General features: G+C 38.5%; 1 protein-coding gene across 1 annotated transcript in view; it reads left to right on the top strand.

Moving 5' to 3' along the window:
• Positions 1-26,743, top strand: part of POU2F1 (POU class 2 homeobox 1) — a 204,433-nt gene that overhangs the window by 166,541 nt on the left and 11,149 nt on the right. Inside the window, exons 10-15 of the mRNA XM_040229954.1 lie at positions 1,724-1,865; positions 3,623-3,768; positions 4,269-4,448; positions 5,875-5,980; positions 23,898-24,243; positions 25,101-25,189. Of these exons, the coding sequence (XP_040085888.1) occupies positions 1,724-1,865; positions 3,623-3,768; positions 4,269-4,448; positions 5,875-5,980; positions 23,898-24,243; positions 25,101-25,189 (1,009 nt within the window). The remainder of the gene's footprint in view (positions 1-1,723; positions 1,866-3,622; positions 3,769-4,268; positions 4,449-5,874; positions 5,981-23,897; positions 24,244-25,100; positions 25,190-26,743) is intronic.

Raw genomic sequence — 26,743 nt, 5'->3', positions numbered from 1 at the left:
ATTTAGCAGTATATTAACTGAGGCATTTGTTGCTATTTAGACAAGGAAAGCATTTACATGTGATGGTCTGCTTCTGCTCTGCTTCTGTGAGACAGTATATTTGGAGCTGTCAGTGAAACCTTCTAGTTTATCTTCTTTGAATCAATTTAAATTACACACGCAGCTGGTAGCTATTCTGTGGGAAAGATTAGAATATAGATCAGTTGGAGTTCAGTTCAGTCGCTCAGTCGTGTCCGACTCTGTGACCCCATGAACCACAGCACGCCAGGCCTCCCTGTCCATCACCAGCTCCCAGAGTTCACTCAAACTCACGTCCATCGAGTCGGTGATGCCATCCAGCCATCTCATCCTCTGTCGTCCCCTTCTCCTCCTGCCCCCAGTTCAAGTATTCTCAAAGTCTCATTTTATCTTTATCCAACATTTCTCCTCTGTTAAACTTTTTGATACAGTTTGCTCACCAGTAAGAAAATGGAGTTTAAAAAGAAATATTCTTTCATTTCACTGACTAACCCCTTATGTAAGTGCTAATAGACAATGTTCTATCCAAAAGGTGGTTTATAGAAGAGATAAATCAAAGGAGTGAGATATTCGTAATTCAAAATGAGTGTTGCCAAGATAGTTGGGAGTTGACTGTCTTAGTAGAATTAGCTATGTAGTATTTTGGACCAGAAATGTTGCCTTTCTGTCTTGTCACTAAACTATTTTAAATGAGAGTGTGCATTATTTCTACCATATAACTGGTGGCTCAGACAGTAAAGAACCCGCCTGTGATGCAGGAGACCCAAGTTCCATCCCTAGGTCAGCAAGATCCCATGAGAAGGGAATGGCTACCCACTCCAGTGTTCTTGACTGGAGAATCCAAAGGACAGAGGCTACAGTTCACGGGATCACAAAGAGTCAGACACAGTTGAGCGACTGACACTTTGTATTACCTATATATATACAATAAGAGAGGTTTCAGCTGGAGGAAAAGCCCTCCATACATTTCAAAGGCTTATCGAGAAAGATATTTTTTGCAGTATATTCAGGGGATCATTGTTCTATTGCTATAAGGTTACCAAGTTTCCAGTGCCCATAAAGGTTTTGACTAAATGGGTCAAAACTCTCTACTGTGAATTTCTATAATGGTTACAGAAGTAGTCTTTTTAGAATACCTGGTTTTTATAACAAACTTTGAAATCCAAACTAAGAGTGCAAAGGAGATTTTTTTTCACAGCTTCCAGAAATAACTTTACAGGAAAAAAAATTAAAGAACAAAGCATAATTTCTAAGATTTAAAGTGATTTATGTGAAGTTGGATTAGTTCAGAAATATCTAAGGTTATCCATACAGTTACATCTATAAACCCTGTAGGTGATACAAGTTAACTGATTTTTAAAGATTACTTAGATCACTTTGGTTGCATCAGTTACTTGGTAGAATATCAGCACTACCTTTTGAGAGTTAGCAGAAATACTTGATGTTTCAATTATTAAGAAGAGATTCAATATGGAGAGAATATGGAACAGTTTTGAATGTTGTCACCATTGAGGCCTAATTAACAGAAACCTTCACTGGAATACTGTGCTAGCTTAGGGATGGATGTTTTTGTGGAACCCGGTAAATGGAATGATTGTTGATTCTTTGTCTAGAACAGTTACTGGAGCAGCACCCTCGAGTGAAGACCATAAACATTCCATGAATCTTCTCTCTCTCTCCTTTCCTGTTCTGTATTATTCTACAGGGCGATGTTGGGCTTGCTATGGGTAAACTGTATGGAAATGACTTCAGCCAAACTACCATCTCTCGTTTTGAAGCCTTGAACCTCAGCTTTAAGAACATGTGCAAATTAAAGCCACTTTTGGAGAAGTGGCTAAATGATGCAGGTGGGTAAATATATAAAATATATATATATTTCCTGGCTGGTCATTGAAATTTTACAGGAGGGATTGTTGTATAAATGGGGATTATATTTCTTATTACATTATTGATATTACAGAATCTTAAAGCTCACTAATTTTGGGAGGATCAACATAAATTATGACTACATAAATTAGAGAGCTAATTCATTTTAATAATCTAGTAATCACAAGGTACATAATCAGCAGTAGTTTTTAGCTTTGGAACATTTCTTGTATTTGAGCCCAGAATGAGAGACAGTTGAAGGAAGTTGAAGAGGCTAAGAAGGCCTATGTATTTAAATAAACTTGAAAAACAAGTTTATTGGTTCTTCCTCCATGGATTATTATAAATTTGTTCCTGATAGTATTTCTGCTTTGTCATTAAAAGTGACCACACATTGGTATGTCTATACAATGGACTGTTACTCAACCATGAAAAAGAATGAAATGTTACCATTTACAACAGCATGACTGGACCTAGAGAATATTATATTTAGTAAATAAGTCAAAGACAAGTACTATATGATACCACTTATATGTGGAATCCAAAAAACAATACAAATCTGTATTCATGTAGAAACAGAATCACAGACATAGAAAAAAAAAACTTATAGTTACCAAAAATTGGAGAGGGAGGGAAGGACGTATTAGGAGTATGAGTTTAATAAATACAAAAAATACAAATTACTACTCTCCATAGATAAACAACAAAGACCTGCTGTATTGTACAGAGAATTATATTCAACATCTTGTAATACTCTATAGTGAAATACAATCTGAAAGAATGTATTTATAACTGAATCACTTTGCTATATACCGGAAACAAATAAAATATTGTAAATCAATTACACTTTGATTTTTTTTAAATGACCACTTTTTTATACATTAAAAAATTGAGCTATTAGTTTTAACTTACATGCTTTATGCTACAGTTTCCCTTTGGAGATTTTGGATTTTGAGTCACAGAATCATAGACCGTTAGAGCTGTAAGGAATCATAGAGATCCCCTAGACTGTGGTTCTCATTGTAGGTGTGAACAAAATTCAGGTCTTTTGCAAAGACAAACCTGTAACTCCCAGCTTTGAACAGTCTGATTTCGTTGTTCTACATATGGCCTCAGCATCTGTAATCTTACTGAGTTCCACAGGTGAGAACCTGTGGTCTGTTCCCTTTGTAGAACATAGAGTGGAAAGAAACTCAGAGATGTCTCTGACATGCTCAGGGTCATTAAACTATTAAATGACCGAATCTTGTTTAAACTTTAAATAGTTTAAAAATGTTTCATTGTTTGGTTTGAGGGGAAGGAGAGAAATACCAGTGAAATAAAATGAGAGGTCATTTGCAAGATAAACGTTTAACAGTCAATAATTTCCAGGTTTTCTTCCTTTCATCCTTAGAGTTAATAAATAAAAGAGCAAGCAAAACCAAAACAGAACAGCAGAACTCTCTCATGAAAGCAGAAGAAGTAGAGCTTAGAGTAAAGAGAGGAGCAGTAGACTGCTGTGTCAGGACAAATCAAAGCATAGCAGTGGCAATCTAATGAGCCATCCTGAGACAGAGAGTGCCAGCAAGAGCAGTGGGAAGGTCCATGGCAGTGAACACATTCTAATATAAGTTATGATAACCTTCCATACTTGCTGTTAGCCTAAAATATTTTGGTTGATGGTTGTTATTAATATGTATATTGTGTGCATGAATCATGCTCAGCTAATTTGATTTATGTGTTTTCTTCTTTCTTACAGAGAACCTCTCATCTGATTCAGCTCTCTCCAGCCCAAGTGCCCTGAATTCTCCAGGGATGGGGATTGAGGGCTTGAACCGTAGGAGGAAGAAACGCACCAGCATAGAGACCAACATTCGTGTGGCCTTAGAGAAGAGTTTCTTGGAGGTTAGTGAGGTTTTTACTTTTCATGTACATGGGATTGTCTGTGTAATACTAATGTTATGTACAGTGGAAACACAAGTAGTTTGGTTTGGCTAAATTCTAGTGTTTGGAACCAGAACTCTTGCCTTCCCCACATTGTCCAAATGAGATTATGTGTATGAAGCACTGGAAAAATTCTTAAATTCCCATTAATAAATAAGGCATTAGTTTCATTCATGATTAATTGCCCTTAAAAATATATGTGTGTGTGTGTGTATATATATATATACATACATATATATATATATTCAAGAACAGCACTCTAAGTTAATATGACTACATTTAATAAGTGTATGTTTGTTAGAACATGGAAGTTTTTTGTTAGATGTGGAGTAATACGGCCCTGTATAGCCCAGCTTCATTCTCTTGTTTCTCCTCCCATTCGCTTATTCATTTAGTGACGTGGTTATGCCTGTAGTTCAGAAAGTTTTTCCAACAGGTGATTTTATTATTTTCCCCTTCAGAATCAAAAGCCTACCTCGGAAGAAATCACCATGATTGCTGATCAACTTAACATGGAAAAGGAGGTAATACGTGTTTGGTTTTGTAACCGCCGCCAGAAGGAAAAAAGAATCAACCCCCCGAGCAGTGGTGGGACCAGCAGCTCTCCTATCAAAGCAGTTTTCCCCAGCCCAGCCTCACTGGTAAGGATTGGGGATGCAAGGGCACGCGCTCAGTAGCTAATGTTTATATTATGAATGACCTATCAAATGAATTTATATCATTATAGGAATCTATTATATATATTCATGTTGAATAAAGGTATATACATTTATATTTTAAATGTTACCAAAGTAATGAAATCTCGTTGTTAACCCAAGAACTTAACTGATCTTTCTTTTTTAAACAGTTTTAATCCTTTCCTATTTCATTGCAGTTCCATTATTCTCTTCTCTGCTATAGTTTATTAGGTTACTCTATAACTGGGAGTCAGTTTGCAGCTAATTTCAGTTGTCTAAAAAATCTTTAGTTGCTCTTTATTCATTTTGGGTTCTAAGGCTCAGTTTATTAAACTTTTACTTACATGATTAAGTGACAGTAAATTCCCAGATAACCTTTAGCTCTGAGTTTGTATTGATGTGGGCCTTTTATTTATAACCGTATTGAGTAACCTCTGCTGTTCACATTAAAATAGTATTCCTAGACTGAAGGGACATACAGTTGTCAGGTGACTCGCTTGATCTTTAGAACAATTGTGAATGTGATGCCATGTTTCCAACCAGGATTCCAAAGATGGGAATATTGTTGAGTTTGCATTTCTGATACTTCCTTGTTAATTTATTTCTAATTTAATATTACTCTATGCCAAGGAGACTTTTCACACTAAAGTCGTCGTTAATAGCGCTTCCTAGTTTGTTCAGTGAAAGCTTTGATTGTTAACTGGTAAGCCTTTAATCATACAGTTCATCAGATCGTAGTTATAAGCATGATAGTATTAGGCAGTCTTGTTTTACGTACATGACTTTTGTGCTTTGGATTTACTTGTACTAGAAGGAGGAAGGGAGGAAAGATAGGATAGAAGGAAGGCAATATTTGCTTCTTTAGTGTATCAATATGTAATTTCAAAAAAAGAAACTGTCCATAATTCGTTTTATATTCTTTCCATAATGAGATTTCATTAGAAACAAAATCAAGACAGTCTTGCCCCCACATAGCTGAAAATAGAAGTAATATCAAGAGCTCCAAATTCTATGATCCCCTTGAATAGTTTTCTTGTTTAGATCACTTATAATGATGTAGTATTTTTTAATGATTTAGAGTATATCTTATTCAACATAATTGAAATATGGGAATTTTTAAATTAATTTCTCATTAAAACTTGGGCAAAGCCATTTGTAATATTACTGAAAAACTATCTAGTAAAAGCAGCCTTTCAACACAAGCCACTTTTCTCAATTCCAAGGTCAGAGAGTAATTAATAAAATAATTTCCTTTTGGACAGTTTAATTTTATTCTGTTGTATCTGGAATTTTCAAAATGTTTGTAGAAAAAATAAACCTGCAGTGTGGAGTTAAATTTTTAAAGTTTGGTTTTCAACTGCTTTTGCATGTTTTCACTCCCGACCTCTAGGTGGCAACCACACCAAGCCTTGTGACGAGCAGTGCAGCAACTACCCTCCCGGTCAATCCAGTCCTTCCTTTAACCAGCGCCGCGGTAACTAATCTCTCTGTTACAGGTAAGCAGCAACCAGGCTGTGCAGCTCTTAGGCAAATAGTAGGCCCATGATAAGTTTCTGTGAGAATCTGCCATTAAATTGTAAACTAAGGTTTTAACTAAAAATATATATTGCTTTTTTTAAAAAAAAAGTTGTAATGAAAACCTGAACTCTTAAAAAAGTATCAGGCATAATACATTTTTCCAGAAAGAATGCTTTCACATAAAGATTTTACCTTTTTTTCTTTCCCACTTTACTTTTGTCTTTTACATTGCTCCTCAGCGTTACCTTTTTTTTTTTTTTTTTGGCCGTGCCACGCAGCAGATCCCATCTAGGGATTGAACCTGCAGTGGAAGCGCCAAGTCTTAACCACTGGGCCACCAGGGAAGGCTCAGAGTTACTTTTTTTCGAATTAACTTCTCCTTTCCTTAAAAATGTTTAATAGCTTCAGCTTTTTGCATTCAGGAAAACATCCAAATTCACCATGAATTCATAAACTATTTACAGTCTGGACCTTATCTTCCACTCGTCTTTTCTCCATCCTATCCTCAAAACACAGGAAGGATCCTCCGTACCTTTGTAAACATCCCCACAGTATAAAATGTCCATCCCAGCCTTCACTTCTTTCTGTTAGTGATGAAACTACTCCAGCTTAGATATCATTTCTTCTTGGATATATACTGTTTAGCTTCTCCAGGAAATTATTTCCACCTGCCTATATTATAAACAATTTTTATACTTCTTTCTTTTCCAGTAGACTTTGTACATCTCAAAAGATCTGACTATCATTTTTGAAATGTCAGTGCCTAGCTTAGTGTTTGACATATTCATGGTAAAAACAAATAAATATTTTCTGTTTAAATGGCACATTTTCCAGATACATCTAAAACAAATTAGTATTGTCATCAGAAGTTTTTTAGTGATACATATTGCAGAAGACATTCTCTAATTATTCACCAGGTTGATATATATGCTAGTAATTCATTGGATAGATTTATGATCTTTCATAATCAAGCTTTAATTTAACCTGGAGTTGGGAAATTTGATTTTTTTTCCACTCATATTTTGCTAACTTAACCATGATGTAAAATTGGATTAAATGGTTTTATGTAGTTATTAAATTTCTAAGTTAGAAAATTTCATGATATTGTTTATTCAGAGCAGTACCTTTGATAACTTTTGGGCCTTTGACCTCTTTGAAAATTTGGTGAAAGCTCTAAACTTTTCCTCTCACAAAATAGACATACTCAGTTTTTAGTAAAATCCAAGGAGGTTTATAAATGACAAACCTCATCAGCTCTCACCTTACTAAGGCTTGCCATTTCTGGATGTCTTAGAGGTAAATTAAAAACTTCTGTTCCAGAGTGTGTAGTATTCAGCAGCTTAGCTTAATATGCAAACTGTTGTGATTGGTTGCTATTGTGTTGGTCACCAGGAACGTGAAATTCCTGCCTCCGCGGCAGTTACTATCTACCCTAACTGCATTAACTGGTAAATTGTGTAGTTTACCTTCCAAACAAATTATAAGTCATATGACAGTAGGTTTAAAGCTACCTCTCTTGTTTAAAAAAAAAAAAACATAATAGTTCAGACATTAAGAACAAATAGCTTTGCAGATTTCATAAAATGGCGCATTAAATGGCATCTCTTAAATGGCACAAATCTGAAGCAAAAGGTAATTTTAAGAAGATAAACATACTTAAAACTAGCTGGAAATTTAAAAAATTTTGGTGATCTTAACTGACTAATCAAATTCTCTTAAACTCAGTTACTTGGCCCATTTATGTACATTTAATTATGACAATTTTCTGAAATGTTAGTAACTTTTGGAATGAAATTTTTCTTTAATCATTAAAATTTTTAACATGGGAAATTCAAATAGGAAAGACAAAGTCACCGTGACTACTGTTTTTATATCTTTTTCTTATGTGTACATAGATGCACAATTCTAAAAGTATTTACAGTGTCTTTTTTTTTAAACTTAATATCTTTTAATATCTTCCTCTGTTACTATAATCTTTACTTTTCTAGTTTTGATTTGCCTTAATATCAAATGATTGTACTTTAATTTCATAAACATTTCTATATCCTGACATCATGGTTAAGTTCTACAGAGGGTAGCCAACTTTTCCAGTTTGAGCCTCCAAATATTAAATCCCAGGAAACTCCTCAAGGGTCTAAGCCACATAACCAGCCTTGCTTGTTCACTACTTTATTTCTCACGTCCAGCACACCACCTAGAGTGTGAGACGCCCAGTAGTTATTAAATGAATGAAGTTTTCACTATTATGAATACTACAATGAATACCTCTGTGCATACAGCTTTTTCTTTAATTTTTTTAACATCATTTCAGACGTATAGAAAAGTTATAGGAATCGTTTGAAGAAATCCCAAATCTCTTCCTTCAGTTCAGTTCAGTTCAGTTCAGTCGCTCAGTCGTGTCTGACTCTTTGCGACCCCATGAATCGCAGCACGCCAGGCCTCCCTGTCCATCATCATCTCCCGGAGTTCACTCAGACTCACGTCCATCGAGTCCGTGATGCCATCCAGCCATCTCATCCTCTGTCGTCCCCTTCTCCTCCTGCCCCCAATCCCTCCCAGCATCAGAGTCTTTTCCAGTGAGTCAGCTCTTCTCATGAGGTGGCCAAAGTCCTGGAGTTTCAGCTTCAGCATCAGTCCTTCCAAAGAAATCCCAGGGCTGATCTCCTTCAGAATGGACTGGTTGGATCTCCTTGCAGTCCAAGGGACTCTCAAGAGTCTTCTCCAACACCACAGTTCAAAAGCATCAATTCTTCGGTGTTCAGCCTTCTTCACAGTCCAACTCTCACATCCATACATGACCACAGGAAAAACCATAGCCTTGACTAGACGGACTTTGTTGGCAAAGTAATGTCTCTGCTTTTGAATATGCTATCTAGGTTGGTCATAACTTTCCTTCCAAGGAGTAAGCGTCTTTTAATTTCATGGCTGCAGTCACCACCTGCAGTGATTTTGGAGCCCCCAAAAAATAAAGTCTGACACTGTTTCCCCTGTTTCCCCATCTATTTCCCATGAAGTGGTGGGACCAGATGCCATGATCTTTGTTTTCTGAGTGTTGAGCTTTAAGCCAACTTTTTCGCTCTCCACTTTCACTTTCATCAAGAGGCTTTTTAGTTCCTCTTCACTTTCTGCCATAAGGGTGGTGTCATCTGCATATCTGAGGTTATTGATATTTCTCCCGGCAGTCTTGATTCCAGCTTGTGTTTCTTCCAGTCCAGCGTTTCTCATGATGTACTCTGCATGTAAGTTAAATAAGCAGGGTGACAATATACAGCCTTGATGTACTCCTTTTCCTATTTGGAACCAGTCTGTTGTTCCATGTCCAGTTCTAACTGTTGCTTCCTGACCTGCATACAGGTTTCTCAAGAGGCAGATCAGGTGGTCTGGTATTCCCATCCCTTTCAGAATATTTATTCCACAGTTTATTGTGATCCACACAGTCAAAGTCTTTGGCATAGTCAATAAAGCAGAAATAGATGTTTTTCTGGAACTCTCTTGCTTTTTCGATGATCCAATGGATATTGGCAATTTGATCTCTTCCTTACATTTTCCAAATATTAAAATTTTACTGTATTTGCTTCCTCTCTTCCTTTTCCCCGATCTGTGTGTTTCTCTTCCTGTGTTTGTGTATGTGGTTTTTTTCTGAACTGTTTTTAAGAGCAAATTACAGATATACCCCTCTACCCCTAATACTTTACTATATATTTTTTAATAAGAAAGAAATTCTATATATAACCAGAGTAGTTACAAAACATCAGGGTATTAACATTGACTCAGTTACTATTATCTAGTAAGTGACTCACATTAAGATTTTGCCAGTTGAGTCAGTAATGTTCCCACAGCAGAAGAAGATCCAAGATCATGTATTGCATTCAGTTGCTGTGTCCCTTTAGTTTCATTTAATTTGGGACAATTTGAATCTTTGTGTTTAGTGGCATTGATATTTTTGAGGAGCATAGCTAGTTATTTTGTAGCATGTCCCTTAATTTGGGTTTACTTAAATGTTTTATCATGATTAGATTCAGATGATGTGCTTTGGGCAGGAACCCCACAGAAGTGGTGTTGAGTCCCTTCTATGCCTTATGTGGAGACGTGCTGTTGGTTAGTCCCAATGTTATTAACTTTGATAATTTCATTAAGGTGGTATCTGCCAGATTTTTTCATTGTATGAGTTACTGTATGTTGTTAATGTAGTAACATTCTACATTCTAAGAGTAGTTATTCTACTTTCTACAGTTAGTATCTTATGAGGAGTTTGAGACTGCAGATATCCGGCTCCTCAAATACTAGTGTCCATTGATGATTTTTGCCTGAATCTATGTTATTCTGACTCTCATATAATTTCATCATTTCTTTTACATTTATTAGTTGGCTTTCAACTTTAAGGATGAACGTTTCCTTTTCCCCTATTCATCTTTCTGTATCAGTGTGGACTCAGAAATTTTTTTCTGTATTCAATAGGTTACAATCACTTTTTATTTTAATATTCAGATTTTCCAGATTTAGCCAAAGAAAACTACTTCAAAGTGGCTTCTGTGCCCTTTTGACATGTCCCTAGCATTCTTTGAGTACTTCCTGATTTTTCTGACACACATGATTTTCAGCCTCATCTTAAAGTTTCTCTGCCTCTGGCCTAGAATCAGCCTCCTTAAAATTCCCAAGTTCATACTGAGATCTCCAGTTTCAATCCGGTATCTTCTCGTTCATTCTTTTCTATCCTAATCTCTTTCCATATTTTAACTCCCTTCTCAGTGACAAGTAACCTGGCTCCCATTATCAACAATTATAAATTACTTAATTGCACAATCCTATAGTGAAAAGAAGGGCATTTCAAAATCGCTAACCCATGCCTCTGAAAAGACCAACTAATTCAGTTCAGTTTAGAGTTCTTGTCTTAAGTCTAAAGACATGATGTTCAAATACTGTGTTCAAAAGTTATCTGGGTTAGTTCTTCTTATATACCCAAAAGTGTATTTACGTTATTCATTTGAAATTCCATTTAGTTTCTTTTTTGTTTATATTAAGTATTAGTGTTTTTCCTTCCATCCTTGTTATTTTTTAAAAGACTATGAGATATTAACTGTTTTATAAGTCAAGACTATACAAAAAGTTCTCCTGGGAAAAATGTCATTCCTTCCTATCATAATTCTCTGTATCCTTTCTGTCCCATTCCCACTTGTGTCATTCCTGCATACTTAGGTGACCTTTTTTTGCTTAACAGATATTCTGAAAATCACTCCACATTAGTTAATGGAAATCTTCATTATTTTGTTTCATTGTTGTAGAGTACTCCGTTATGTGGATATACTACATTTTATTTTAACTCCCTTCGTGTTGTATGGACTTGGAATATGTTTCCAATATGTTTTAATTATTGACCATGCTGCAGGAGTAACCTCGTGGATAAGTATTTTTGTACTGTTGGAAGTGTGTCTTGAGGGTAAATTTCAAAAAGTAGAATTGCTGAGTCAAAAGGTATCTATGTAGTTTTGTTGGATACTATCAAATTGCCTTCCAAAAGGAGTGTACTTCTTTTCATTCCCACTAATAATACATGCGAAGAGTTGACTCATTGGAAAAGACCCTGATGCTGGAAGGGATTGGGGGCAGGAGGAGAAGGGGACAACCAAGGGTGAGATGGCTGGATGGCATCACCGACTTGATGCACATGAGTTTGAGGGAACTCCGGGAGTTGGTGATGGACAGGGAGGCCTGGCGTGCTGCGATTCATGGGGTCGCAAAGAGTCGGACACGACTGAGCGACTGAACTGAATTGAATAATACATGAGAGGGCCAGCTTCCCCATAGCCTATACACTTTTAAATTTTTGCCAGTCTGATATGTGAGACGTTGTATCTCAGTGTACCTTTATGTTTTTATTTCTGGCTGTTCTGGGTTGGCGTTGCTGCGCATGGGCTCTCTCTAGTTGCGGTATACAGACTTCTCAGTGCAGCGGGGTGCAGGCTCTAGAGCACACGGGCTCAGCAGCTGCAGTTCAAGGGTGTTGTATTGCGCAGGCTCAGTAGTTGTGGTACAAGGACTTGGTTGCCCCTGTGGAATCTTCTCGGACCAGGGATAGAACCCACATCCACCACATTGGCAGGTGGATTCTTAACCACTGACCACCAGGGAAGTTCTCTCAGAGTACTTTAAATTTCAGGTTTTGAATCATGTAAAGTTGAACATCATTTCATATACTTGAGTCATTTTTCATCTTTTATAACAGTGAAATAGGTTTTGTTTCACATCAATTGATCAGTATTGCACAGACTAGAAATTCCAGCTGAGGGAAGTGGTAAGAGCAGACATTGTTGTCTTCTTTCCAACCATATTAGTTTTATGTTGGTGCATAACAATTACTAAAACTTAGTGGCCTAAATCAATACTCATTTACTATCCCACGTATAGGTTGGAAGTTTAAGCATAGATTAGAGCTAAGTCCTCTGCTCAGGGATTTATCAGGCTGAAGTTAAGATGTTGGCTGGGGCTGTGACCTGATATGACGACCAAGAACTTCCAAGTTCATTAGTTTTCAGAATTCTATCCATATGGTTATAGGACTGAAGTCCCCCCACCCCGCCCTTTTTTTTTTTTTTTTTCCGCTGGCTGTCAGCTAAATCAGTCAAATCCCACAGGCTAACCCCAAGTCCTAGCTCCATGATCATAAACATGGCAGCTTCTTCAAAAGCAACATGAAAATCTCTATCCAGTCAGCTGCTACAGAGAATCTTATAAGATAATCAGTCCTCTCATCTTCGTCATATGATATAATCCAGTTAAAGGAAGAGTTATTGCATCTCCGAACATATTCACAGATCTACCTGTACTTAAGAGAGGGGTATTATACATCAGGATTTTGATGTCTTCTTTTAAAGAGTTTTTGAGTTGGTTTTGGCAGGCAGATAGATTACTACAGATTAGCTTGACTCTTTCAAGACTTATTTTTTAAGCTTTACTAGATTGGCCCTAAAGTAGCCTTCACTAGTTTCAGGGGTGACCCTTCTGGGGTCTCTAATGAATGCCCAACTCAATAGTGTCTCCTCTCTGTGTAGTTAGACAAGGAGTATCTCCTTGTCTTGCATGAATTCCAAGGATCATTCGGTTTATAGCCACCCTGCTTAGACTCATGGTGTTTCCCTGTGCATTTGTAATTTAGTATTCAACTAAGGATTCTAGGAAACCCTATTGTACATTTCTAGAGAGATTTCTCTATTTAGTGTCTTCCTTTCCACTACTGTCTCCTGCAAACTCCAGCCATTTGGGCATTCAGCCATAGTTTTCGTCTCCTGAATCAGTGAAATTGCTGTGCTCTACTTAGTTTCCTCCCCAAGCACTTCCAGGGACTTCCCTGGTGGCACAGTGGTTAAGAATCCACCTGCCAATGCAGAGCAACTAAACCCATGTACAGCAACTACTGAGCCTGCATTCTGCAACTCCTAAAGCCCTTGTGCCTAGAGCCTGTGCTCACAGCAAGAGAAACCACCACAATGAGAAGCCCCCGCTCTACAACCAAGAGGAGCCCCCACTCACTGCAACTGGAGAAAGCCTATGCAAAGCAGTGAAGACCCAGTGCTGCCAAAAAGAAACAAATGGAAGTGCTCCCAAATAAAGGGCCCACATCATTTGTTTCTCTTTCTTCAGGGATCACAGCCCTGTGCTGCTTATATTCTCATATTTAAAATAGTTTCTCATATGTTTCTCTATTCTTATTATGGTATAAGGGTAAGTTTGCTATCATTACTCTTATTGTCAAAGGCAAAATATTAAATGAACAATCAGAATTTATAACTCTCAAGTCTAAGGTGAGCCCCCACCATGGTGTCTGTCTCGTAGTGTTCATGCTTTTGTGACTGTCTTGTTAGCAGACTTACTTTAGAGACCCACCTCACAAGTCAAGTAACTGGGGGTGACCTCTAACTTTGAGGTTGACCTTCAGCCAACAGCCAGAAAGAAGCTCAGCATTTAGTCTAGAGTAGCAAGCAAATTCTGCCAAATGATTTTTTCCAACAACCCAGGTGAGCTTGGCAACATACTCTTCCCCAGTTATGCCAACAGAATGGAACAGTTTGGCTGGTACCTTTATTGTGGCCTTGCAGAGGACCAGCTAGGCTGTGCTTGCACACCTGACCCCCAGAAGCTGTAAGATAGTAACTGTGTGTTGTTTTAGGTTGCCAAGTTTGTAGTACTTTGTTAAATAGCAATAGAAAGTGAGCATGATAGTATTGGGATGGTTTAGTCGCTCAGTCTTGTCTGCCTCTTTGCGACCCTATGGACTGTGTAGCCCACCAGGCACCTGTGTCCATGGGATTTCCCAGGTAAAAATATTGGAATGGGTTGCCATTTCCTTTGCAAGGATAAACTATTATAAATAGTATAATATCCCTTCTTGACCCAGGGATCGAACCCACCTCTACTGCATTGCAGGTGGATTCTTTACAACTGAGCCAGCAGGGAAGCCCACAGTAGTATTAAATTTGCATAAATATTGTTCAAGGCCAGCCCAAGATAGGGTAAAAAAATGTAATCTTACAGCAGTTAAACCCTGCTCCTTGAAAGAGAAGATTACAAGAGTCGGATGTCAAATGGATTTTTTCTTCCTCTTGTCAGCTCAAAGTCATGTCCTATTTTAGTTTTATTCCTGTTTGGACCATAACTTTCTTATTATAGCCTCTTTTGCTCTGACATTTCTATACAGCCTTTCTTTTTTTCTGTTGACAAAAGTAGCATATTCTTTCATGCATATTATTTTCAAAAGTCATTCAATATCTTATAGTTTATCTAATGCACTCTACTTTCTTTCTAAAGATTTTCTCCTTGGAGTCCTCATGATTGGTTAATTTAACTTCTTTTCATTGTGTTCCAAAGTTAAATTCAATATTTCTGGTAAACCTTTCTAGAATGGAAAATGAATGATCATGATTGTACTGCTCCAGGAAAATACCTATTCTTATGTGTCTTAAGAACTTGGAAAAATTCCACAGCCCTTAAAAATCTCAACTAAACATGCTCTGCCTCAAATTCTTATTCCGAAATAATGTTTCATAATAAACCATGCACAGACCCATAGCTATTATCAGTCTCTCCCTGTTCACTCCTCCGGTACCCATGGCGGTTACTAGTCTGCTCCATCTCTGCGGATCTGCCTGTCTCAGACAAATGTAAATGGAGTCGTTTAATACATGACCTTCTGCATCTTGCTTCTTCCATTTAGGATATTTCCAAGGTTTATCCATGTTGCAGAGTAATATTGGAACTTCATTCCTTTTAATGATTGAGTGGTATTTCATTGTATGGATATACCATATTCTGTTTATTATACGAGTTGATGGTCATTTGCGTTACTTACAGTTTGGGGCCATTTTCAATACTGTTGATATGAGTATGTGTTTACAAGTTTTAGTGGTTATATGTTTTCATTTCTCTAGGGTGTATATTTAGGAGTGGAATCGCTGCATTATGCAGCATACCAAAACAGTATAAACAACTCATGCCCCCCAAAACTAGGTGACTCAGATGAAATGGACGAATTTTGAGAAAGACAGGAATTACCAAAACTGACTCAACAAGAAATAGAAAACCTTTAAAAGACCTAAAACAAGTAAATGAACCAAAAAGAATGCCTAAACTCAGATGGCTATAACAGTGAATTCTATCAGATATTTTAGCAAGAAGTAAGAGTTAATCTTTAGCAGTTTCCTCTGGAAGATAGAGGTGGAACAACTCATTGTATGAAGCCAGTATTACCTTGATATTAAAGCCAAACAAAGATATCATAAGAAAAAGATTATAAACCCATATCACTCATGAAAATGTACACAGAAGTCCTCAACAAAATCTTAACAAGTCAAATCTAGCAACATATAAAAAAGATTATACATGACCAAGGAGTTATCCCAGGAATAAAAAGTTGGCTTAATAATTGAACATAAATTAATGTAACACACCATAGTAATAGAAGACCAGATTCTCATGATCATCTTACCAGATACAGAAAAAGCATTTGACAAAATCCAGCACCCATTCATGATTTTAAAAATCTAGAATAGAAGAAGGCTTCCTAACCTGATAAAGAACATCAACTACAGAGAAAAACCTACAGCGAGCAGCACACTAAATCGGAAGGACTGAATGCTTTCCCGCCTGACATTGGGAACAAAGGAAGAATGTTTGCTGTAACAGATTTCTAATTAGTCTAGTTACAGCCAGCTTAACAATGGAAAATAATTTTAAACATCCAGTTTGAAAGGGGAGAAGTTAAAACTCTTTTTTTCTTCATCATCCTATATGTATAAAATTCCCAGGGAGTTCACTCAGCAAAAAAAAAAAAAATTCCTAGAACTCAATAGTAAGGGACTATCTTTCCTGGTGCAGTGTATAAGAATCTGCCTGCCAGTGCAAGGACATGGGTGTGACCCCTGGTCTAGAAGATCCCACATGCCCCAGAGCAATGAAGCCTGTGCACCACAACTGCAGAGCCCTCACTCTTAACAGCCCAGGAGCCCCAGCTCCTGAAGCCTGTGCACCTACAGCCTGGGCTCTGCAGCCAGAGGCCACTGCAGTAAGCCTCCTGAACTCAGCCACAGCTCCTGAAGCCTGTGCACCGCAAGGAACAGTAGCATCCACGTGCTGCAACTAGAGAAAGCCCATACAAAGGAACAAACAGTGCAGCCTACATAAATAAATTTTTTAAACTCAAGAATATAAGCAACTTGGTTTTTTAAAGGGGCAAAAGATTTTAATATAATAACATTATATCTAATATAGTTATATTTAATATACATTATAAAGGACAGACTTCCCTGGTGGCTCAGACAGTAAAGAGTCTGCCTACAATGCGGGAGACCCGGGTTCGATCCCTAGGTTGGGAAGATCCCCTGGAGAAGGAAATGGTAACCCATTCCAGCATTCTTGCCTGGAAAATCCCATGGACAGAGGAGCCTGGTTGGCTACTGTCCATGGGGTCGCAAAGAGTCGGACACGACTGAGTGACTTCACTATAAAGGACAGAAATGGTATGGACCTAACAGAAGCAGAAGATATTAAGAAGAGGTGGCAAGCATACACAGAAGAACTGTACAAAAAAGATCTTTACGACCCATATAGCCACAATGGTGTGATTACTCACCTAGAACCAGACATCCGGAATGTGAAGTCACATGGGCCTTAGGAAGCATCACCCTGAACAAAGTTGGTGGAGGTGATGGAATTCCAGTTGAGCTGTTTCACATCCTAAAAGATGATGCTGTGAAAGTGCTGCACTCAATATGCCAGCAAATCTGGAGAACTCAGCAGTGGCCACAGGTCAGTTTTCATTCCAATCCCAAAGAAAGGTAATGCCAAAGAATGCTCAAACTACCGCACAATTGCACTCATCTCACACGCTAGTAAAGTAATGCTCAAAATTCTCCAAGCCAGGCTTCAACAGTACATGAACCGTGAACTTCCAGATATTCAAGCTGGGCTTAAAAAAGGCAGAGGAACCAGAGATCAAATTGCCAACATCCAATGGATCATCAGAAAAGCAAGGGAGTTCGAGAAAAACATCTACTACTGCTTTACTGACTACACCAAAGCCTTTGACTGTGTGGGTCACAACAAAGTGTGGAAAATTCTTCACGAGATGGGAATACCAGGCCACCTGACCTGCCTCCTGAGAAATCTGTATGCAGGTCAAGAAGCAAGAGTTAGAACTGGACATGGAACAACAGACTGGTTCCAAATCGGGAAAAGAGTACATCAAAGCTGTATCTTGTCACCCTGCTTATTTAACTTATATGCAGAGTACATCATGAGAAATGCTAGACTGGATGAAGCACAAGCTGGAATCACGATTGCTGGGAGAAATATCAATAACCTCAGATATGCAGATGACACCACTTATGGCAGAAAGCAAAGAAGAACTAAAGAGCCTCTTGATGAAAGTGAAAGAGGAGAGTGAAAAAGTAAGCTTAAAACTCAATATTCAGAAAACGAAGATCATGGCATCCGGTCCCATCACTACATGGCAAATAGATGGGGAAACAGTGGTAACAGTGACAGATTTTATTTTGGGGGCCTCCAAAATCACTGCAGATGGTGACTGCAACCATGAAATTAAAAGACGCTTGCTCCTTGGAAGAAAAGTTGTGACCAACCTAGACAGAATATTAAAAAGCAGAGACATTACTTTGTCAACAAAGGTCCGTCTAGTCAAAGCTATGGTTTTTTCAGTAGTCATGTATGAATGTGAGAATTGGACTATAAAGAAAGCTGAGGGGGCCGGCCTCTGCCGCCACCCGGAACCTCCTGTGGGCCCCCGTGTGGCCCGCGGGCCCGCCTGCGCCGCCCACCCCCTCGCGGCCCTTCCGGGCACCGCCGGCCGAGCCCCCCAAGCCCCCCGAGGTGGTGTGCAAGCGGAAGGGGGCCGGGGGCCCCCGCCTGCACCCCCTGTAAGCAGCCCTGCACTCCCCCGCCGCCCGCGGCGGGGCCCCCCCGCAGAGGCCAGCAAGGTCGCGGTCTGAGCAGGGGGGCGCCTCCCCCTCGGCCGCCCGGCAGCCGCAGCATGAGTGCGGCGACGCCGACTGTCCGGAGGGCCCTGAGCTGCCCCCCGACGCCCCGGACATCAACCAACTGGCGCCCTCCATCCTGCTCAAGATATTTTCCAGTTTATCTTTGGATGAACGTTGCCTTTCTGCATCATTGGTTTGCAAGTACTGGCGTGACCTTTGTTTAGATTTCGTTTTGGAAGCAGCTGGATCTTGGTAGTCGTCAGCAGGTCACTGATGAATTATTGGAAAAAATTGCATCAAGAAATCAAAATATAATTGAAATCAACATTTATAATGTCGCAGCATGTCTGATACTGGCGTATGTGTTCTAGCATTTAAATGTCCTGGACTTCTTAGGTATACAGCTTACAGGTGTAAACAGCTTTCTGACACCTCTGTTACTGCAGTTGCCTCTCACTGTCCTTTACTTCAGAAAGTTCATATAGGCAACGAGGACAAACTGACTGATGAAGGACTCAAAACAGCTGGGGTCGAAATGCAAAGAACTCAGAGATACTCATTTCAGCCAGTGTTACAAGATCTCAGATGAAGCCATGATCATCATAGCTAAGGGCTGTCTGAAATTACAAAGAATATACATGCAGGAAAACAAATCAATTCTCCACTGACATTTTATCATATTATTGTGTTCCACGCTATTTAGTTCTCCTGGATCCTTCTGAATTTCACATGCACTGCTTCAGTCAGCTCCTGGAGAGCGGATAACATACCTAGGGACCCAGGTCCTACTGGACAAGCAGCCACTCATGAACAGGGGCAGACTTGGCCTTAAATTTTAATTCTTATATTTTTTTGCATTTCAAAGTATAGATATTCATTTTATCTATTAAAAAGTAAAACCCACGAAGTGTACTGTAGGGAATGTTTATCTTACAAAGGAAGGATTATGTAGAAATGAGCCCACCTGCTGGTTTTACTTTCCTTTTCCAGTAATGTTTATATTTTAACTTAAACATTTTCTGGCTCTAAAAATTAGGTTTGTCTTTGTTTTCTAGTGCATATTTCTGTTATGTAAACCTGCTTGTATACATATGAAGAAAACCAATTTGAAACATTTCTGTTTATGCACAAAGTATACCTTAATGGTATCTTGGGCAGAGGGTAAGAACCTCACCTTTACAAGGGAAGTAGAAATGGTGGATTTGCTTACGGAGTTTTAAATTATGTAGCTGTAAATTGGGAATTTAGTCTGTATGTCAGAAAGATACAGCCAATTCTGCCATCAGTTTAAAAGAAAAATAAGATTTTGGTGAAATCTTGTCTAAGTGTCTTTAACACTATTAGAGAATTTTAAAAACTGTTACAATAAATCAGACTGTTTTAGAATAGCACATAAAGTTGGGGTTACTGTTTCAGATGTATATTCATGTAAAAATTAGGTTTCAGTATTGGCACTTAGGTAATAAAGGAAAATATGGTATATTTGTATTTTAATGAAATAATGACACTATATAAAATATTAATTTTTAAATCAGTGAGCCAGAATTTCAGTGTAGATATGGAAAAAGATTGTCATTTTATAAACTGCAAGAATAAATATGTGTTTTAAATACTGAAGTATTCAGTTTTAAATTTTTCTTTCATTTTAAAAACATGTAAGAACTAAATTAGACTTTTAATTAGTGGTTGATAGCAGTAAATAAACCTGTCTAAAAATTTAAAAAAAAAGAAAGCTGAGCACTGAAGAATTGATGCTTTTGAACTGTGGTGTTGGAGAAGACTCTTGAGAGTCCCTTGGATGGCAAGGAGATCCAACCAGTCAATCCTAAAGGATATCACTCCTGAATATACATTAGAAGGACTGATGTTGAAGCTGAAACTCCAATACTTTGGCCACCTGATGTGAAGAACTGACTCCTTGGAAAAGACCCTGATACTGGGAAAGATTGAAGGTGGGAAGAGAAGGGGATGACAGAGGATGAGATGGTTGGATGGCATCACCAACTTGGACATGAGTTTGAGTAAGCTCCAAGAATTGGTGATAGACAGGGAAGCCTTTGCAAGTCCATGGGCTCACAAAGAGTTGGATAGGACTGAGCAACTGAACTGAACTGACACATTATATCAAAGATATAGGAATGATTAATAAGCACATGACAAGATGTTCAACATTATTACTTAGAGAAATACTAGTTTAAAATCATAATGAGATACTTCTTAATACTAGAATGGCTACAATCAGAAAGACCAAAAATAATAGGTCTTGGAGATGTGGAGAAACTAGAATCTTCATACATTGTTGGTGGAAATGTAAAATGATATGGCCACTTTGGAAGATACTTTTTCAGTGTCTTTAAAAGTTAATCATAAATTTACCATCCTACCCAATAGTTCCCCCAAGAGAACAGCAAACATTTCCACAACAACTTTTACACAATGATCATAGCAGCATTATTCGTAATAATAAAAAACTGGAAACAAGCCATTACCCACCAACTGGTGAATGAATTAAACGTCATGTAGTCTATTCATGCAGTGGAATACTTTTAAGACAAAAGGAAGTATTGATTTCCTACTACAACATGGATAAACCTTGAAAACAGCTTGCTAACTGAAGGAAGCTAGATGCAAAAGACTACAAATCAAATGATTCATTTATATGACGTGTCTGGGAAAGGTGAATCTACAGATCAAAAAGCAGATGACTGGAGGCTGTAGGTGGGAACTAGCGTGACTGCAGATAGGCACTAGGGATCTTTTTCAGTCAAAAACTAGATGGGGGTGATGGCTGTACCACTCTGTCAATATATTAAAAACCATTGAATTTTACATTTAAATTGGGTGAATTTTATGGTATATAAATTGTATCTCTCTGAATCTATTTTTTTTAAAAGATGAGATGGGTGCTCACCTTGGCAGCACATGTACTAAAATTATAACAATACAGAGACAGGGATTAACAGACACTAACTACTATATATAAAATCAGTGAACAACAAGGATTTACTGTATAGCTCAGGGAACTATATTCAGTATCCTATAATAACCTTCAATGGAAAAGAATGGAGGAGAATATATGTATAGATATAGACATATGTATAACTGAATTACTTTGCTGTACACCTGAGCAATATTTAAACCAACTACAATCATTTTTTAAAAATTTTTTAATTAAAGATGAGCTGGGAAGCAAGAGGTTATGCCAAACACTATGTATTCTTGCAGATAACTTTCTACTAACCTTGTGAGGTAAATGATAGCATCTTATTTTGTTGTTGAGGACATTGAAGCTCAGCAAACATAAATTCCCTGATCAAAACGGCCCAAGTAATTGAGTTGCTAAGAATATAGATAAAAGATATATGTTGATTAAAATGTGATTTACTGACTGGGAGAAATAATTTGAAGATCTTACTAAGTTATTGTGCTCTAGTGCTCATGGGACATTCGTGTTGAAGACACTTAGAATGTGACTGGAGGACACGTGAGTGTATGGTTAGCTGCTTGGTCGTCTGGCTCTTTGATACCCTGTGGACTGTAGCCCATCTTTGTCCATGGAATTTCCCAAGCAAGAATACTGGAGTATGTTGCAGTTTCCTCCTCCGGGGGATCTTCTCAACTCAGGGATCAAACCTGAGTCCCGTATGTCTCTTTGGAGATTGGCATCCTTGGATTGTGTCTCTTTGGCAAGCACATTTTTTTACCATTGGGCCACCTGGGAAGTGGTTGGAAAATAAAACCAGAAAAAACTACTTTGAGTGGTTTCTGGAGTCATTGTGTCTTGTCTCTTAGCTTATCTTAAATTCACTGATGAAATTATTGGGATTTTCTTTGTGTGAAAGTGAAGTCGCTCAGTTGTGTCCGACTCTTTGCAACCCCATGGACTGTAGCCTACCAGGCTTCTCCATCCATGGGATTTTCCAGGCAAGAATGCTGGAGTGGGTTACCATTTCCTTCTCCAGGGGATCTTCCCGACCCAGGGATCGAACCCGGGTCTTTCGCATTGGAGGCAGTGTACATTTGTACATTTTAAGAAAGTGATCCCGAGTAGTCTAAAAATGGCCGTGGAGAGTGAAGAAAGAGTGAAGTAAACGTCACTTTAAGCTTTTGACCTCAAGTTACGGGCTATTTCATCTCAGAACTTTGAAAAGAAAGTAGTGCCCATAAGTGAAATCAAGTTAGATAAGGTGAGAAATTGTTCAAGAAAAGATTGAAATTTACTAGCAGCAGAAGAGAAATGAGAAAAGACATTTACCTTCCTCTTAGGAGAAAAGCGTCAAACAGTGAAAAAGTGTATGAATCTGCCAAACATAAGAGCCGACATAGCATCAATAGCCCAGCGACATAAACTGATTCGATAGATTTAGAACTGAATGATGATACTGTGATTAATAATATCCACAAAGATGTAATTTGTACTTATGGACAGCAAGAGTGAAGAGGGAGTCATCTTATATTTTTGAGAAGGGCAAAAAGATGAGTAAGTAAATCCTCCCTTTTCAGTTAACAGTAAGAAAGGTATGTTTACCTGAATCATTCAGAGACTACATAGCACTTTCGTGTAATGTGATAGGAAATGGGGACAGTAGATTCAGCACTGAAATAGATGGGGTCTAATTTCCTCCTAGCTCTGTGATATGTGAAAGAAACGTTTCTTCACAGTAAAATGATGAGAGCTGAATTCTAGGTGTTCTTAGTATAGGTCAGAAAAAGGCTTCAACATAGGTTTTAAAAGAACAAAACTGAATTTTTAATACAGCTGTTAATAGAGAAGAGAGTCTTCTACAGCATAGTGACAGATTCTATCACAGAGAAAGTTTTTATATAGATCTTTTTTCTAATATGTTTATGGGTTTGAAATATTTATTTTGATTGGTCTAGTTCTTATATCATTTCTGAAGTCTTTTATACTTCTAGACATATGCCTTTAGTTATTTTTGTACTGCTTCTGTGAATGTTATTAATATTTATTTTAGGAAAATATACATCTTTTTCTTGATTTCGTTACTTTGTTTTGATTTTTCTACAGAGACTAAGGAGATTTCTAAATGAAAATGCTTTTCAGAAGCTTGGATTTTTTTTTGCTTATACATTATCTTCTCCAGAGCAGTTGAGTTCTATAGTTAGAGCTTCTGTGATTTTTTTAAATAGGAAATTGGAATTAGAAAGCCATGTTCTCTGTTTCATGGTTACTTTATTACTCTTGCCTCTTAAGGCAGGATTCATCGCTTTGGTTCTTAAAATGTTGGTTTTTGTGGTTAATTTCCATAGAAACACTGAACTCGTCTAATAGAAAAGGACATGTTGCTGGATGGTAGATAATGCAGTTGATTCTCGAGTATGGCTGAATAAACCAACCATCCTCCCACAAACTTCCGGAAGATCACCGTCAGGTGTGACTCTCTTTCAGGCACTACAGATACCACCTCCAACAACACTGCAACCGTGATCTCCACGGCGCCTCCGGCCTCCTCGGCGGTCGCCTCCCCCGCTCTGAGCCCCTCCCCTTCCGCCTCAGCCTCCACCTCCGAGGCGTCCAGCGCCAGCGAGACCAGCACCACACAGACCACCTCCGCTCCTTTGTCCTCTCCTCTTGGGGCCAGCCAGGTGATGGTGACAGCGTCAGGGCTGCAAACAGCAGCGGCTGCCGCCCTCCAAGGAGCTGCCCAGTTGCCAGCAAATGCCAGTCTTGCTGCCATGGCTGCTGCTGCAGGGCTAAACCCAGGCTTGATGGCGCCCTCACAGTTTGCAGCTGGGTAAGGTGCTTTCTTACCTGTTAACATCTGAGAAACAACTCGGAGGTCATCTCTAGAGTTATTCATAGGGAATACTTTCCAACACTATCTTAGATGCAAAAACAGAGAACCTTTAAAGCCATAATCTCTTTGAAGTAGGTTGCTCTGTAGTAGCACAGAGACTTTGATTGTGGTTGGACTAGAGTTTCTTAACACCCTGCTGGTGCTGCGGCTGTTGCTAAGTCGCGTCAGTCGTGTCCAACTCTGTGCATCCCCATAGACGGCAGCCCACCAGGCTTGCAAGAACACTGGAGTGGGTTGCCATTTCCTTCTCCCTGGAAGGGCACGAATCACACTTTTATTTCTAAATGAAGATACAGAACACCAGGCCACTGATTATACCTGAGTGATGGAGCCAGGAAAAAAAGCATAGAATTCCTGACTCGTATTCTTACACTTTTTCCATTTTTCTCTCAACTGTCTGCTTTCTAATTCTTAAACATAAATAAGAGATATATAGTAATAGGATTCCAAATTTTATAATATCATCAAAAAAATAAGAATTAGTTTGTAAATATATTCTGTTCTCTGTCATTTTTTTCTCTTGCTTTGGAAAAAAGAGAACAAAGTAACTCAAAGAGTCAAAATGACTGTAAGGTTTACACTTTGTGTGGACCATAATGGTGCTTTGCTTTGTGTAAGTGAGCATCAAGGGAAGCAGTGACTTGGAAGCGCCGTGTGAAGGGTGTAGAGAGAACGGCACGCATTCCCGTATGCTTCCCACCCGTACTTTGGTTTCTCTTGTCCCTTCGGGTGTGTTGTTAGATGGACACGTGTGTCTACGCTGTAATGGTGTGTCTGTTCTTCTGGTCTTTCAGAGGTGCCTTACTCAGCCTCAATCCGGGAACCCTAGGTGGTGCTCTCAGCCCAGCTCTGATGAGCAACAGTACACTGGCAACTATTCAAGGTCAGTAGAATTTTTTTCCCTTACTTCAGCTTTCTCTTTTTTTCTTAAGTGGAGGAGGTCTGCTTTGCTAGAGGTGAAAGTGACATGAGGAGATAGTTGAATTGATAATGCTGACGACCCTGAGGACCAGGAATGTGTTCCTATAAAAAGCTTTGTAAGAAAAATATAGGTGTCAGTTTGTAAGAACAGGAAATATGCTTAGTGTGGTGTACTAAGAAACCAGGATGGTACTTGCCTGGCAACCCAGCAAATAAAACTGTGCTTCCACCACAGGGGACGTGGGTTCCATCCCTGGTCGGGGAACTAACATCCTGCTGGCTGCACAGTGTGCCAGAACACCAGAGAAAGAACTTTTATGCTAATATTTATCTTCTTACAATATAGGCTTGGAGGTATTTCTTCCTAAATTTATCTAAATAGTCATCCAAGAACCATCCCCAGGCAAGTTTGACCAAGTAAAACTCCCCAGTCCCCATCCCTGCCCTCAAGAGCCATATACTGGAAGGCTCTGTAACAAATTAACATCGGAGGACAGCATGCAGCCTGCAGGAGTACTTTTAATTCTTGTTAGGTTTTGCTGTCTATATATCCTCATCATTAATAGAGCTTAGATTCTCTTGGATTTTAACATCTCTTTCCCAAGCCCAGATGGGTGAGTCTAAGTCCACTCATTCTATATATTGAAGAAGCTGCTTTGTTTAGTATTTGAGCTTCATGTTTGAAGATGCTTGCTGTTATGTGACTCAGGGGAACACGTTGAGACATCATTATACTAATCTCAGAATTTTTTCTCAAAATAATTCATGCTTAAATGAGAGTTCTTGGAGCCAAAAACAAACAGTTTTTAAACTGCTAAACTTCATTTAGGATTAGTGTTTCATGGATGATATCTCTACAGTATACTGTAGGCAGTTAGTTCCAAACAAATCCAAAATATCACCTAGATTACCTTATATTATATTGACTTTCTCATTGACTAAATCATATGTGAAATTGTTTCCTGGTTAGATCTATAAAGCTTTTACTATAAAATGATTTCTTTTTGGAGTAAGATTTGTGATAAATCCCTTTTTCTCTTGCATTACAATGTGTCTCTGGTCTGTGGTCATGCTAAAAAGACACAGCTGAGTACCGAAGAGGTACTGTATGGGAAGATCCAGAACTGGACTATGCCTCTAAGCCTAGAGTCTCAGAGAATGTCAAGCTGGAGCAGGACTCACTGTTCTGTACTCATTGTGTGATCATGTCCAAAGTCAGGGACATTCCCTCAGTTTCTCTTGCTTTTTTTAATTACGTAAGAAATCAAAATTTTAATGCCACTAGGAAAAACCCTCAAATATACATGTGAGGGTGTGATTATATGGGTGACGGGATTGTTGGAGGTTTTCAGATACAGGAAAAGATAGTCTTTTGAATGGAGTTACTTTTTCATTAAATCAAAATTATTGTATTTAACAAATATTTCTGGGTAGATGAAATAAGTTGAGATTTCAAGATGGAGATATAACTCTGATTCTCTTCTCCCCTATCCTGTTCATGCTCATTAGAGTTTTC

This window comes from Oryx dammah, unplaced genomic scaffold, assembly GCF_014754425.2.
Source record: "Oryx dammah isolate SB20612 unplaced genomic scaffold, SCBI_Odam_1.1 HiC_scaffold_28, whole genome shotgun sequence".
In the NCBI taxonomy this organism is placed as follows: domain Eukaryota; kingdom Metazoa; phylum Chordata; class Mammalia; order Artiodactyla; family Bovidae; genus Oryx; species Oryx dammah.
Note: the sequence above shows the minus strand (reverse complement) of the source record. Positions and strands in the feature narration are given on the sequence as shown.